At 43.1% G+C, this 16,678-nt stretch overlaps 1 protein-coding gene across 1 annotated transcript; it reads left to right on the forward strand.

Moving 5' to 3' along the window:
- The first annotated feature begins 623 nt into the window (after window positions 1–623).
- LOC100651410 (transcriptional coactivator YAP1) lies at window positions 624–15,536 on the forward strand. The gene is made up of 6 exons (XM_003398267.4): window positions 624–1,947; window positions 10,380–10,603; window positions 10,768–10,958; window positions 11,032–11,218; window positions 11,633–11,718; window positions 11,804–15,536. The coding sequence occupies exons 1-6, from the start codon at window positions 1,304–1,306 to the stop codon at window positions 11,897–11,899; spliced, it is 1,428 nt and encodes a 475-aa protein (XP_003398315.1). The 5' UTR covers window positions 624–1,303; the 3' UTR covers window positions 11,900–15,536.
- Window positions 15,537–16,678: the final 1,142 nt, after the last annotated feature.

The raw sequence follows: 16,678 nt of genomic DNA on the forward strand, positions 1-16,678 counted from the left end.
AGCGGTAACCAATCATCGTGTAGCTGCATGTATACATTCGTAAATGGCACTTTCCTGAATCTTGTAATTATATCTTCAGTACGAGATTACCGATGAGGAAATATGATTTTGGAAGGGTACTTGAAAATGTGTTTCTCATACTCTACTCTACTCAATTGTTCTTGATACTCTTCATGTAATAAAGTTAAATTTAGTGTTTAAATAAAAAAGAGCAAAAAGGAGGTTAGATCTCATAAGCATCAAGAAAATTCAAATGGTGTCGATGTATGGTTTTCTTATTTTATCGACATTTAACGAAGGAAGATCGTTTAACGAAGGCTTAAAACGTATGGTCAGTTTAAAAAGTTATCGAAGGTAGCGTATGTACAAATTTATTAATCACATAGTAACATCGTTAAAGTCTTTCGATTCTTTTGTGATCGTTTTCTTCGAATTCATTAAGAAGTGATGAAGTAATACTGTCTTCGCTCGAAGGTAGTTTTATTTTCGTATTTGGACATTTAGCGGTAAACAATATTATTGTATCAAACTGGCGATAAACTTTCGAAAAGAGCGCCGTTGCAATTTGGTAACAGTATCAGCCAGTAGGTAGCGTGAAAAGATGAGAATCAGTCGGATACACGGGAATTTCTAGGCCCTGTACGTAATCGCGTGTCCACGCACGGTGAACGCTAGCACTCGTTTGCTAGACGGCCGGCTAGCAAAACGAGTCGATTTCTCCTGGTGCGCGATATCGTGGTAAGAGGTGGAGGAGACGTTACTCGTCGAAAAATTCGAGGGTATTGTCGAAGGTTAGAGGTACAAGGGGACCTTGTGGTAGTTAGAACGACGGCGGCAGCGACGGCGGCGGCGGCGGCGGCGGCGGCATTGTCCTGCTTGTTTTGTTGTCTCTCGCGACACGCACAGGTGGAAAAGAGAAGAAGCTATCGCGTTGTCGAGGAATCGAGGAGTGACGGAGGAGAGCGAGACTGTGTGTACAGGTCAAATAGAGAAGAGACTGGTGGTGTGCTATGCACGAATGCCCATAGGTGTACCGTAAAAGACAAGAGCAAACGTAGCGTAAAGGGGAGAGGGAGAGGTGGAAAGAAGGTTCAGAACGACGGTGACGAAAGAAAAAGACAGGAAGGAGATAGGATAGGCGAGAAGACGGAAAGAAGGGAAGAAAGAAGAGTGTAAGAGAGAAAGAGAGGGGAGAACTAAAGAAGAACGAAAGGTAGCAGCAGAGTGTACAGGATACGAGGAGAGAGAGACGACAGGGCGAAAGAAAGACACGGACGAAGCGCGTTAGAGTGCGTGATCCAAAATGGCGCTGAACCAGGACGTGGACCAGTTGTCGAAAAGTAATCTGGTAGTAAATATCGATCAAAACTCGGAATCGGATCTACAGGCACTGTTCGACAGCGTCCTGAAGCCAGACTCGAAGCGTCCGCTGCAAGTACCACTGCGCATGCGCAATTTACCAGATTCCTTCTTTAATCCACCGTCGACGGGTAGCAAGAGTCCCTCGATTTCGCATTCACGGGAGAATTCGGCGGATTCCGCGTTTGGTACAGCGGCCGCGGTCGCCGGTGCCGGCCCAGCACCCGGTGGAAACGCTACCGGTACATCAGGTACCGGAGCAGCAGGTGCGGCTACTGGTGGAAGTGGAAATACTGCCGCTGGTACCGGATCAAACGCCGCAGGTGCGGCTGCGGCTGCAGTCGCGGCAGCGGCCGCGGCTGGCCTTACCGTTGCTCATCCTCGCGCTCACAGCAGCCCGGCCTCTCTTCAGCAAACCTACGCCTCAGCTCAGCAGGCGCCTCAGCACGCGCCCCAGCCGCACGCGCGTCACCATCATCACCAGAAGCAACGCAGCTACGACGTCATCAGTACGGTCGACGACCTAGGTCCCCTGCCACATGGATGGGAACAGGCGCGCACCCCCGAGGGACAAATCTACTTCCTCAAGTAAGTCTACTTTCCTCTTTTTGCTTTCCAAAGCCTGCTGTTCTATTTTTTCTTTCTTCCCTTTCCCTATTTCCTGCTTCCCGCCCATTTCTATCTTCTTTTCGAATCCATCGAATCATATAGATTTTTCAGCATTTTTCTAACATGTCCACAGAATCTGACTAGTTACCTATCAACGGAACCCTTGTTCATGAACGTTCTTAAGGTTTCCTCGATAAACGCTAGTTTCACGTTTGCCGATCCTCTTACGGCATTATACGAAGCAGAAGATACGGGAAGGGAATGCCGAGAACAGACGACATCGATCTGACATTTTCTTAGTCATTTCACAACCTTATTGATTCATCTCCAAGTGGATTCTATCTATGACCATTGAATAAACGATCCTACTCCGGATCGGAGCAGTTCACCGTTGTACGCGACTGCTGGCTGGTTCACATTTTCGTCGTGTTGGGGTCTCACATACCTCAAGGCCGTTACTGTCTTTATCACCACCTCGACTTACTCATCGTTGTTTCTCCGTTCCTCCGTTTCTCGGCCGCGTCTCCCCACTGCCAATTGCTCGCATATCCTCCTTGTCCCCGCTATGGATCCCGTTTTCTCGTCTTTCTCTTGGCTCGGCTCTCCTTGTCAATCTCGAGCCGCCTACTCGATACCTCCGCAGTCCCTTCCCCGTTTCTCTTCCATCTCGCTCGTTTAACCTGATCCACCTGCGCCGTCACTAGGATTCCCACGTGTCACCTGTCGTGGGAAACGCTCCTCGTCTGCTTTGTCGCCTCATTCGCTTCCTTCCACCCACCTGTATTTCGCCGGTGGCTCGGACGTTTCTCTCTTTTTTCGATCGCCGCGTCTAATTTCCAATATTTCACGATTTTCGCGACGAAGCTGCTTCAAACAGCAGTTTTCAAAGAATTAGAGATCGTCCAAATCATCTCTCGCTTTGTTCCACTTATGGAACAACGTTTTCTTTCACAGGAATCTCTCTTTTGTTTTGTTTATTTTTTCTTTTTTTTTTTTTTTAATTTCGACGATTATAGCTAATGTCGGCATGCACTACCACGTTCAATTTCTTCGAGTTCACGTGTTTTCCTCGGAGTCGATCGATCGACCGCGTTACGTTTTCCTCTTTGTTTGCTTTGATGTCTGATTACGATTTCGTTGGTCGAGTGGCTGATGTCACGTACAGATATCCCGGCGATAATCGATACGTTTTGCCTCCGTATCGATAACGAGTACACCTGCGAACGAAGGGATTCTCGTTCATTCAGTTATAGCTGTACTTTTGTAAATATTCATTGTGTCTTCTTTTCAACGTTCGCCTCCCTCAAAACCGATTGAAAAGGGCTTTCATTCGGTTAGCCGGTATTGTTCTTCGCCTCATTTCCAAGTATTTTCATCGTCATTCTCGCCTCTTTTTCTTCTTCCTTCTCTTTCTCTTTTTTTATTTGCAAATAAGAGATTTACAGAGAAGCTGGAAAAAAGAACTCGAAAAGTCCTCTGTTCTCGTGTATGCGTCTTCTTCCAGAAAGTTTTACCTGAGTTTTACCGTTCGAACCCTGCCTATTAATGCTTTACTGCGAATTCTACCTGCTGCTGACATTTTTGTAAGAACGAAGGCCAGGCAGGTTAGTTTTTGAGAATGCCAGCTATTGGATCTTATTGCTCCTGAGAGGTATCCCTTTATGCGGTGTCCATCCCTTTCAATCCTCCACAGTCAAATATTTTCCGTTTGAACGTAGATTTCCTTCTTCTTTTATTTTTGAACCCTTATTTTATCACAACCAAGAGAACCTACTCTACTAACTTAAAATTTTCAAGCTCGGAAGCTGTACAGCCAAGATGGTCGGTCTCGTTTCGTTCCGTTTAAGGGGAATTTCTTTCGGGGAAATCATTTCCGTTTACGTTCCATGATTTCAGCGTGAACTGGAAACTCGAATGAACGTCGCGCAACGAGCCTTCGCTGCGAGATAGCATCGTGAAAGTTGTAAAACTCGTCGATAGGTATCGTCGTCGAATCATCGAGCAATTTTCAGATACGCTATCGTTGACGTATATTTTACCGTCTTTCGTTGATCGTTATTTAATCATTGCCTCGTCCTTAATTTCTCGAGCCACTAAGTCCTACCGAAATGTTACGTAAAAACGTAATTAGCAAATCTTTCCCGTCGATCTTTCGCCGTAACTTCTATGTTCTTAATGCTCGTAACACAGCTCGTTCTCTAATTTTCTAAAAGGTTCTCTTTCTAGTTTTCTAAAAGGTTTTATCGCAATCGTACTTTCTAGCAGGAGTCGCGTCCTTTCGTTTGCTCGTTCGTATCGAAACGTATATCTGAAATGTTCTTCGTATAGGATCTGAAATTTAGTCGTTTCTATGAAACGGTGCCGTTTTCCCTCGGTACCTTGTAACGTATCGGTAACGTGCCCATTTGCAATGCAGGAAGCGGAATGAAATGGTAAAGGAAAGAAAGGAGTGGCTCGACGAATAATTACGTTTACCCGAGTAGCCTTGTATCGACGAGAATTAATCACGTTTCAGGTTCGCGCTTCTCCGACCGATTTATGGCTATTCCGACCGCCACCGATCCGACGTAAATATCGTTTAATTGTTTATAGTAAGATATAGTAGCTGCGGCCGTGCTCCGGTGCTACTATGGATTATCGTTCATGAAACGAGAAAAAGCATGGCATTCCCTCGATAGACGTAACACAGCGGCCGCGAGGAGAGTTGCTCGGTAATGGCCGATGGTAAAAGAAGTGCAGCCAACCGAGAGCCGCACGGTTGTTGTATTATGCAGTAATGACTACCGTGACGGCACCCGTGTCTTCTCTCTTATTTCTCTTCTCTCGCGCCGTTCGTCCAATTACCTCTGGCCCGTCTCTCCGAGCTTTTGGATCTTATCCAGAAGCGGGACTTATTAGAATCTAATTTGCGTAATTGAAACGTGATTCGAGCCGCGAACAAACTGACTCTTTGAAACCTTCTAGGAAGTGTCGCCTCGCCTCTCTTTCCCTTCCTCTCTCTTTCTCTCTGTTACGTCGCTTCTACTCCGTGCATTCTCTTCGTGTATTCTATATTCTGCCAGAGAAAATAACGAGAGAGCCTAAACAGAGAAACGTTGACGACGACGCGCCGTTTAAACGTCCGGTATCGTTGGAAGCGACCAGATCGCGTCATCGTCTTTCAACCAAGTCGGTTGTTTCGCGCGAAATTTCACGCGATTGACGGAGAGTTCTTAGTAGAGACCCGTCGTTGCGATTTTTTCTTGGATTTTTCGTTTGCCGCGCGGTTGGCGCGCAACTCGCGCGTTACTACCTCGCCGTATAATGTTATACGTCGGTCCCGTTAGCTAGGTTCGCGTATTACATACCAGCGAGAAGGAGCAACTGTATACCGTCGAAACGAAACGACTTTGCCACGAACCAGTGGAGGGATCTTTTTTTCTTTTCTTCGTGTTTCATCGACCGGACGTAAACAGCGGCGCCGTCTCTTCTCTCTCGCAGAGACAGGCAAAGACATCGCTCTCTTATCGCGATGTACGTTTGCTCGCTCGAACGCGACGATCTTGCCAGTTCGAGAAACACGTTCCACCGCCAGGTGAACACACGAGACATGACGAGCAGGCAACCAAGGTTTTCCGTCAACTGTATCGTTTGACGAAACATTAGTCACGAGCAGAGTCACACTATCCGTGGAATTCAACCGACTCTACATTTATTCGCTTCAACGGATCTCGTTTATCGAGCTCGTTTCACGAACGAGCGTCATTCCTTGTTGTACCGATTCTCGTTCGTTCGTACGTTTTCTTTGGTTTCTGGCGAGCAAATGTCTAATTTTTTACTCTTCCTACGATATTCTTGGGAGAGCTGAGAAATCGAACGACAATTCTCTTTGGCTGTCGCTGGTATTAAGGTCGAGATAGGTGCGGATTATTCGGAATTGTTTGCGATTGGTAGAAATCACGCGTGGAAAAATCACGCGTTCCTATGTGACGCGATAAAACGTTCGAAATCGTACGAGTAACGAACCACGCCCGCGCTCTAAAGTATCCGAGAAACGAATACTGTTATATACGGAGCGTAATCGCGAGGCTGAGATGCTAATGGCAATTGATTCGCGGCTACTTCCTCGTTCGAGCGACGGAGTAACGCGAATCTCTGGCGAACTGGTCGATAACGACCGCGAGAGAAGCGATCCACGAGTGGAATCGACCGTGCCGATATATTCCAGCCGTTTTCCTCGTAAATTCATTTCGAGGACGTTTAGTATCTATGCATTTTCGAATGCAGTGAAAGTTGACCGCGTGTGCGCGACATCGGCATCCTGTTGCGTTCAGGGTCAGTTCGACAACGCGGACACGCGTTTTCCTTCTGTTTTTTCCTTCCATCGTGTCCGATATTTTATCTTTTTCGTCGGTTGTTCGTGTCTTGTAAGTTTTTATCTGAGAAAAAAGGAAAGGAAAAAAGGAGAAGGTGGGGGGGGGGGAAAAAGAAATAACGCTATTTGAGAAATTCAAGAGGAAACTATGCGCTGATTGCTCGTGGAACGACCACATTTCCGCGACGCGGCGTGTCGAATGGGTATAATCCGTTTCTCGTTTGGTGTGCCGCGTCTCGAAAGACGTTCCTCTCGATAAGCGAAAGGTACAGAACGATAAATAACATTCGTGACGCGAGGAGAGCTAAAAACGCGAGATAAACGACACACGGCAGACTTTATTTTACGCGCGCGTCACGTTCGATCTATTTGTATTACAATGTACGGTGTGCTCGTGTGCGTCTGTGCGCGCGTGTGTACACGCGCGCGTAACAGTTGCATCGGTAATATTATGCGCGTTATATAGTAATCGGTGTTTTCCACGGAACGAGGAGTAGGTCGTGCTGTTTTCCGCAAAGGCGTTGCAACGTTAAGACGTTCGCATAAGGATGGAAGTTTTTACTCGGCCACTCGACAGGCTAAAGACCCCGACACACCTGTAGACGAGAGAGAGTCTTGCGCTGCAAACGCGAATGCCAGATAGGAGGACAAATCTGCGGGAATACCTCGAATGTATCGAAAGTTCAAGGCGGACTGAGCGTCCTCGGCGAGGCTCGCTCTCGCCGCTTTCCGACTAACGATCACCGTTCTCTCCTTTTTCTGTTTTCTTCGTCGTTGATTTTCGAGCGACTTGCCAGGCCTTTTATTTTGTCAGCCATTCGAATAATAACTTATCGCTGCGGCTAATCAAAGTCGGAGGGGACTACGATACGTCGATTAGAAAACTATTTTCGATTGGACGATCTTTTCCAGCTCGTACAAAGGTTTATAGGTTTTTAGTAATCCTTGCGATATTCGTAGATTTTCTTCAATGATATCGACGCGTAGTTAAATAGAAATTTCGTGTATCGTTAGAGGTTTCGAGTCGACTCGTAAATATCATCTATGACGTCATAATCGGTCCGTGAATATTGTTTCATATTTGTTCCATGCGACGTGACGGCGATGTTCCGTTCGCTACGTACTTCGGCTACAATTTATGTACTCTCGAAGCGAAGATTCTCAATTGATACGCTGCGTGTCGTGTCTGAACGCGTAGCCCCGTTCATTCAAAGAGGCCTTTGCTTTCTCGCACTGTCTCGTATCGGGCGCTCGGTGTTCGTTATCGATGTTTCGCGCGCTTGACTTTGAAAACAAGGGATCGCCTCGATTTCCGAAACGTGCAGCCGACGCGACGCTTAGTCTAGAGAGAAGATGAAACAATGTGGAAAGCGAGGATGCCTCGATGTCTAGGGTTATCGAGCATTGTTCGTTAAGCGGTTTTGCTGCCAGTTGTTCGTTCTCGTAGGTCGTTAAAAGCATGTATTAACTCGGTACTTGGATGTCATTTTTGGAAGGGGATCGGTCGTAGCTTCTTCGAGGGGGAGGGTGCTGGAGGGATGTAACGAGTATCGTGCATCGACGACCACGAGCACAACCACGACGACCAAGACGACGACGACGACGACGACGACGACGACGACGGGAGAGAAGAGCAGGCAAGCGAAAGAGAGCGTCGGTGCGAGAGTGTCTATTTACGAGTTGTCCGGCGCCGTGATGTCCGGAGTAAAAATACATCGTAGTCCGTATGCTGTGCGCCACACAGAAACCCTCTTGTAATTCTCCAATGCTCTCGAGCTGCCTGCCTGGCTGCCTGGTTGCCTGTTCGCCTGCTAGCCTGCCTGCTAGCTTGCTTACTTGCTTGCTTACTTGCCTGCCTGCTTGCTTACCTCTCCCTCTTTTCCTCTTCTCGCTTCTTTCCTTTCTCTACCCTTGCCTCTCGGCCACCTAGCCCTCTCTCTCTCTTTCTCTTTCTACCTCGGACTCTCTTGGAACGCATCCAACCGCTCCCGGAGAGACCCGCGACATGTAGCTTTTGGAACACACCGCCGTTCTGTATTCTGCTAAAGCCACCGCCGATCACGCATCCTGGAGATAGATTTTCAATTTCTTTTCCTTTGCCCCGTTGTTCTTCCTTTCTTCCTTCCCTTCCTTTTTATTACTTTCATCGTAACTATACGATTCCTCTGTCATTCTTTTGATCAACGAGGAAACGCGCGTTTCTCTCGAAACCGAATCGAACAGTAGGATCGAATCGCAGGTGGGGAAGGATCGGAGAAGGCAAAGGAAAGCATCATTTTCGAGAGTCGTCTGAGACAAGTTCGTCGGGATGATCGTTCTGTGCGATTCCCTTTCGTCTAATTCGACGGAGGAAAGCATCATTCAGCGAGAGTTCGGAGGGAAATTTGAAACTTTCTTGACCGATCGTAAAGCCGCGTCTCTGTTGTTATCCAGAGATCGCGTCAGAGGAATCGACGAGCCGTGTTTTGTTCGTGTCCTTCTCGATCCGTGGCTGCCCGGTGACGGATCTCGGGAAACGACGCAGCTTAACACGCTCGATCAGATATATCTCGATTGGATAATGCTCTTAATGTTAAAACTACGTCAAACGCGTTCTGTTCCGCGGGTATTATTAACCGTGTAAGAAGATTTGTTTCTCGCTCGGAAATACTGAGAACCGGTGCACGATATCCCGATGCGGATTTAGACAACTTGTTTATGTCGTCGCCGATGACTTAAGCGAAACGCATTAAGTCATCGTCCATGGAATGCAAACGAGTGACACTTTTGGCAAAATATAAAGCGGACTGAACTCTTCTGCGTTCGTGGTGATTCGAGAATCGGTGGCAGCCGCTGTTCGAGGAACTCGTGACAAGCGATTTGAACGTATTCGTTTAAATGGTTACGAGAATTATCATTGGAAAAGGAATCTTCTTCCTACGCGTCCACGAAATTTGCCACGCGGATGGATCTGTCGGTTGATGTTTCTGGCGATATACATCGGCCGATTGGGAAATTTCGGTGTTCGAACCACGGTGTCGTATTAAGCGTGCCGCATGTTCGATCGTTGTCTAAAATTTCTATGGAGTCAGGCAAGGTAATCGGTTCGCAAAGGTATTCGTTTCACGAAGGTAAATAAGAGCGACAGTCGTGCACGGTGTAGTGTTTTCTACTTCCTCCCGGCTGAAAAGTGACACGTGAGTAAGGTAAATACGTTAGGTAGAGGGAAGACGACGAGATCGGCAATCACAGCCATTAGCTGTTATTTTTGTCGACCGAGAGACGACGTAGTGTTTTCGTGCCGAGTAAAGCCGTTTCGGATAAAACGACCACGACTCCATCCGCATCCCCGTGTGCTAAGCTGCTGCCGTTGCCGAACGATGCTTTGCCATTTAATTAACCACGATGCTCGTCCCGCACAGTACGAGGAATTAGTTGGACGATCGAAGAGACGCTGCGGGCCGTGCGTGGCTACGATTTCAAGGACCCATGCTACACCGTTTCGTCCCGTATCGGAGCCAGATCGCGGTGTGTGCGGTAACTTCTCAAAACGGAGTTGGGGCTCATTCGTACGCAGAAACACACGGTACAGCTTTTGCTGCTGTCTGTTTCCGCGAAATGCTTTAAAATACGATCATGATGTGTTGGAACGTGTATTTCGTGGCTTCTTGTTTCTTCACTTTTCGATTCTTCGACCTGCCACCGATCACGCGACCAATAAATAAAGGAGATGAATCCGAGCGTTTCCGCGAATAACAGAGCATAACGTTCCGATCGTTGTTTCACATCGACGACGAGATCGTGACGTGGAAGAACGGTACAAAGTGGTTTGATCCTTGGGGAAATTTCGTGAAATACGTTTTATTCTCTCTCTCGAGACGTTAAAACTCGTATGCTAACTACCGCTAGGCGCCTGCTGTTACTCCTTCGCGTCGTCTTTTGAATGGAACTATTTTTAGAATGCGCCTACTATATGTGGATAACTGTACGTGCCGTGGCGTATTCAGTTTCTGCACGGGGCCACGCTATACGTACAAAATAGCACGACGTCTGAACGTGTTATAATTTTATTTTCCAGCCACCTGACGCGAACCACGACATGGGAAGATCCACGAAAAACAGCGGCAGCAGCGAACGTAGCGGCTGTGGCTGCCGCCGTCGACAATGGGAAATCCTCGACCGGCGCTACCAATTCTCTAGGTCCATTGCCCGACGGATGGGAGCAAGCGCGTACTCCTGAAGGAGAAATCTACTTCATTAATCATCAGACACGTACCACTTCGTGGTTCGATCCAAGAATCCGTAAGTTTCATTGCGATCGACCCACTCTAAATCGCGTAGGTTGCTTCCAAAGGTCGATCATAGACGAGTGTCTTTATTTTCATACGAGAATTCATACTTCTCTTCGTACGAATCGTTAAACTTTTACCGGATATTTTATCGAGCTCGGCTATTTCTTGTTTTAGCTACACATCTACAAAGGGCTCCGACTTCAGGTGCGATGTTACCACAAAACTGGCTTCAACAACAACAACCCACAGGTGGTGGCATTCAGAGTAATCAAACATTACAAGCGTGTCAACAGAAACTCCGTCTTCAGTCGTTACAGATGGAACGCGAGCGTCTTAAGCAACGACAACAGGAAATTATACGTCAGGTGAGTACTTATTCGTGTGTTTGATCGCACGCTTTTGTCTTTCATAATATCGCGCGATATTTTCTATCTGTAGCAAGAGCTTATGCTCCGACAAAGCACTACCGACGCCGCTATGGACCCATTTTTATCGGGAATCAACGAACAACATGCACGTCAGGAAAGCGCAGACAGTGGTCTGGGTCTTGGTTCTGCTTATTCTCTTCCTCATACACCTGAAGATTTTCTTGCAAATATCGACGATAACATGGATGGCACCAGTGGTAAGATGTTCTTTTATATGCAATATCGTCGGCCTAATGCTTAATTGTTCTATCTGCATTCTTCAAACAAATTTAATTAATCAACTCACATATATCTCATTGGTATAAAGAATACAAATTTATAATAGTATGCTAAAAATCCCACTTAGAAAGCAACAAACATGTATTGAGTTTTTTTATAACTTTATACAATAATTTAAAACTTCATAAACTTTGAATACAATTTTTTCAGTTTATAAATCAGCGAAGATAGAATAATCAAGAAGTAGAGCGATAATATTTCACACGGGAAGAGACAACGGTCCGTTTTCCATAAACTTGAGCTTAAAGTCTTCCTTGAACGTTATCACACCTGAACTCGCTTCGACAATATTACGGTAATATTAAAAGCTTTTTTTCTTTTCTCTTCTACAGATGGTGGTGCACCCATGGAGACCCCAGATCTCTCTACACTGAGCGATAATATCGATTCGACGGACGATCTCGTTCCATCGTTACAGGTATTTATTAAATATTTATATATAAAAGTAGTTATAAAGACTGTTTCAAATATCACTCTCCTGTTTCTTGTAATTTTGTTTCCAGTTGAGTGAAGATTTCAGTAGCGATATTTTGGACGATGTGCAATCGCTGATAAACCCTAATACGACAAAACCTGAAAACGTGCTGACGTGGCTGTAGTATGGAGGAAAGAATTGTCTATGACAGGCAAGCAATTTATGAAATCGATTCGTTAAAAAAAAAATTGCAATTTCAATACGTCTAAACTAAATGGAACGATTCTAGAGGATCTTACCAGTAAAGCAACGACTATTCCATTAAAAAAAAACGCACGTGAACGAGAAAAATTTTAAAGTTTAAGTAGAATGGAGCCTTAATTACAAAATGCGCTATGCTCAACGTATATACAGAAATGTGTATACAGAAACATTCACAGGGTGTCCTAGAAATGTTGACGATAATTCGGAAGATTATAGTTCTTATTGAATTCCATACTACGAATTTCTTGTTATATATCGTGCTTGTTGAATAATGAGAGGTGGTAAAAAATAGTGAAATTCGAAGCCTTAAAATCTAGTGTTCATGGCAAGCTTGTCGAGTCTTCCTGAAGAAATTTTTGAGAATGTTGAGCAGGCCGTAATTATCGTTGAGGCTTCTCCAGAAATTAATTTTCTCTTCCACTATTTTTTACCACCTGCTGCGTGGAATAATCGAAATTGTTGGAATTGAATGAAGAATACGATCTTTGACGTTGTATTTTAAGATTTTTAGGACATCTTGTATGTAAAAAATGTATTCGGGTCTTTCTCTTTCTCTCTTATTATTAGGGTATTTGAGTGTTCGTATGCTTGTATGCGTGTATGAGTGCATTTGTCCCCACAACATTTTGTATATAAGTTTGTATTTCTATACTAAAGCATTGTACGAGAGGGAGCGAGAGAGAGAACTGAATATTATTCATTTTATTATGAGTAATAATATTTAATGTGCGTACCGTTCGGGTCAATGGAGGAGAGCGCAATGAATGGAGAAAGCTCGATATACTTCCCGATAGTATGGAGTAGACAAGTAAATTGTTGTTTAATTATATTTATATCACGTTGGTTTACAAAAGGAATCTGATATCATGACATATCAGATTTTTTTACGATCATGGATCTCGCATGTGATTTAAATTTAAAAAGAACAGCGTCATACCTGATGTGTTCACGGAGTTTGTGAACGTACATTGAAAACTCATGGAACGAACTAAGGACGAAGTGCAATTATTATGAAAACACTATGTACAGAGAGAATGGAAGAACAAGAAGAAAGAGGGTATGATGTTCGATAAATGATATTTTATTCGATATTCATCGATTCATATAGCGGTGATCTTTATATGATGTTTACGGAAGCAACGGCAACGTCTAAAAGTATCGAAGCATTTTTAACACACGGACACTTGTCTATACTTCGAAGTTGGCATACGGAACAAGTCGTGTTACATGTATGATTCAGATTCGAAACAGATTTCTCCGAATTGCATGTGTTTGTGTATACATATACACACACATGTACACCGCAATCGAGTGTCGATAATGCTCAGACTATTTTACAAGCGATATGCTTAAACGAAGTGCCTTTTCTTTGCAATCGATTAGAACGACAATATTGATCGTCATGTTTTAAAGCAATAACCGTCCGTCTATACGAGATGTTTATATGAACATGTGGTAATTGTTAAAATAGACAAACACGTTTTTAGACCCTTTTAAATACTTTGAAAAGGGGAACACAAAATGAATATACATATATTTTTTTTATATATAAAGTCTATACCTGTTACAAATTGCAGTTATTGGTATTTTGAAATCACTGTTAGATTATAAAATTCTCTTACGTTTTATACTACATACAGTTATATTATGGACATTAAAAAAAGGAGAGTATATGATGTTTATAGATTACCTTTAAATATCTTTAGCCTTAAGGATTTTTCGCGTATTTCTTTCCCTTAGTTCTTGGGGATAAGAAAATTGAAAGATAAAAAGAGGCCGTTAATCTTGTACTTTGTATGTTCCTCGCGAAACAACCAGTAGTAATGGTTATTATCGAATAATCAAAGCGACATGGTAAAGAGGAGACAATACGCGTACATGTATATTTAGTAACATGGCAGCTTAAGTGTATACATACGTTATAAAAAGAAGAGAAAGAAGAAGAAAATAGAGGGAAAAAAGCGAAGGAAAGAAATATCGGAGGTTGACGTAACTTTCTTTTGTTAGTCCGAAATAATGCGGCGATAACGTTGATAAGTACTGTACCCCAGTGATAACAATCACGCGATCACCAATTTTATCCGACTGATCTATTCCATGTTTTATGTTTTTTCTTTCTATAGTTCGAAGTACACGAAGAAAGAGCTGTTATCTTTCTCAAATAATCAAAACATTATCTTGTTAACGTTTCCTTGTTAATCATCGAATTTTCATTGTTATCGAATCGTCACAGTTACGTCTGCCAACCACGGTCGTTCATCGAAGATCATAGAATTTCATTGATAAATTAAAAGAAAGAAAAGAAATGAAAACACAAAAAAGGTGGAAGGAAAAATCCGTAAGCTCTCCTGCCTTTTCTCTCAGTAAGGAAAAGTTCCGGAGACGCAAGTTAGATTTTTGTTTTGTAGTTATTCGCACGCTTGGTTTTATCTTTTATATTGCTACAACGGTAGCTGTGCGAGTAGCACAAGTATTCGACCTCCTTATTTTTTAATGAAGTAATAAAACGATCATGTAATATTCGTTCGATATTTGTGTTACTATCTGTATTATTCGACTGAAACTTGGAAAGCGATCGCTGTATAGTAATTACGTGTAGCAACACAAAACACGGTAGACTTAACGCTCCTGTTATCTGCATTAAAAATCATTGTAAGAAGAGAATTTTTATAATCGTTTCATGGAAATTCTTTTCCTTTTTTTTTTTTTTAATATTAGGCATGATATATATATCATTTCTCGAATTACGAGTGTCTCTTGTTTCCTTATTATGGGTATATTAAATGTTTCTGTATAGTAATATCGTAATGATTTTAATGCGAATGGCTAGATAAAGAATAAAGCTGTTGTACAAACGTATAAAAGAAGGCATTCATAGTTTGAGAAGTCTATATCGATAGTGATTTTAATCATGTCGGGAGGCACAAAATCTTTCTTTCTATTATCGTTGTCTACTATGTTTTCTGTTCATGGTTATTATGTTTGATCGTAACGCGAAGCTTGTATTAAACGCGAAGATCTATTATCGAATGCGATCCAAAAAAGTTACCATCGTTAACAAGGATCACGAAATCGTTGCGTTACGTTACTCTCGTTGCGACAGCTTCCAGGCGTGCAGGTCAGATACATTTAATGTATTATTTTTATTGCTAGTTAACGATAATATTAATATTACCATACCGTATCTTGCTTTTAGTCTAAACTCAATTTAGTTGTTATGTGTAGGGGCGGGGGGAGCATCGCGTGGAGGCGGAGACCTCTTACAAAGTGCCTTCAATTTAACGTGAAGAAAAATAAGTGTTATTTCACGAAATGGAAAGCGTTTGTTAATAACAGTCGAATAACAGTAATAGAAAACGAAAACAAGTCAAGAAACTCCCCTTGGGTGACATCCATAATATCTGAGATTATACTACGAGAAGCAATTAGTTGTTTAATATCAGTATTTATATATGCTCATTGGCAATAATTTGTGACGTACACATTTTTATATCGGTAACAAGTGCCTTAGTAATAACGATAATGATAAATATATTGTTTACTTACGTACTGACAAACAGTGTTATTTTTCTTTACTCCCAAACATTGCTTTTATTTAACTCGTTCCGTATACGCCCCACGCTGAACTTTCCGTTCAAGCCATACGGAATTTTCATTGTAAAACGAATAATTTAAAAAAAATTAATTTTCACGTCATTAAAAAATATTATGTAGGAGCATCCGGCTCGTCTGATAGAGTAAATGTTCAACCAAAAATTATATTTATTCGTTTGATGTCTAATACATCTTAAACGATACACCCTTTTCTTGTTAATTATGTTTCCTGCAATATTAAAAAAATGGTAAGGCATAGGCAAAAATATCAGAAGCAAAACTATCAATCGTAATATACGCCTCACGCGGTCTGAACGGAAGGTAATCAAAAATTAGTCCGGTACAGAACGTGTTAAGCCATACGTGTATTTCTACATCGTAACATATACATATAGAATTACCTATATGTATATGTACGTAGATGTAGTCAATCTCGATAGGTATGTCCCATTTACCATCGTCCCACGCAAATTGCGAGGCATCCAAGTCTCTCATTTTTCTCTATGTACGTCCTTGCGTTCCCGATTTGCCATTGTTGTTAGTCACCGCGACCGCCTCGTTTCGTAGCGGAATGATCGATCGACAAAACGAGAGGAAAGCGTAATGCTTGCCCGATGTGTTCTTTTTTCACGATACCTCGGATCCGAGCATCAGCCATCGCTGTCGAGACGGGATGGAAGCGGCAGATTTCTGATTTGGCAAGGGGTGGGATTGAACGGCGATAGGGAACGAACGGTGGCAGTTTGCGAGGGTGGCTACGAACCCCATGACGTCCTGCGCGCTTCACGAGTATTTTTATGGATTCTTCCAAATGCGTTCGATCATTCTAAACGCAACTTTCTATTTAGGTATGCCACCCCCGTCTCTGCGCATACGCAACATAACTAATTCCTTTCGAACGATGTCTATAGAGTCGTTGGTTGCGCCGAAACTAAAAGATTTATGTTTTTATTGCTCTCTTAATGAAAAAGATGCTACCTGATGAGGAAGTTTATTGAAGAGATACCTGGGTTCAATTTTTCGAGAAAAGTTCGTGAGACTATACATAGGAGAACATTTAGTTTTAAATAAGCCTTTTATATATAATATATATATATATATATAT

Source organism: Bombus terrestris, chromosome 10, assembly GCF_910591885.1.
Source record: "Bombus terrestris chromosome 10, iyBomTerr1.2, whole genome shotgun sequence".
NCBI classification, from domain to species: domain Eukaryota; kingdom Metazoa; phylum Arthropoda; class Insecta; order Hymenoptera; family Apidae; genus Bombus; species Bombus terrestris.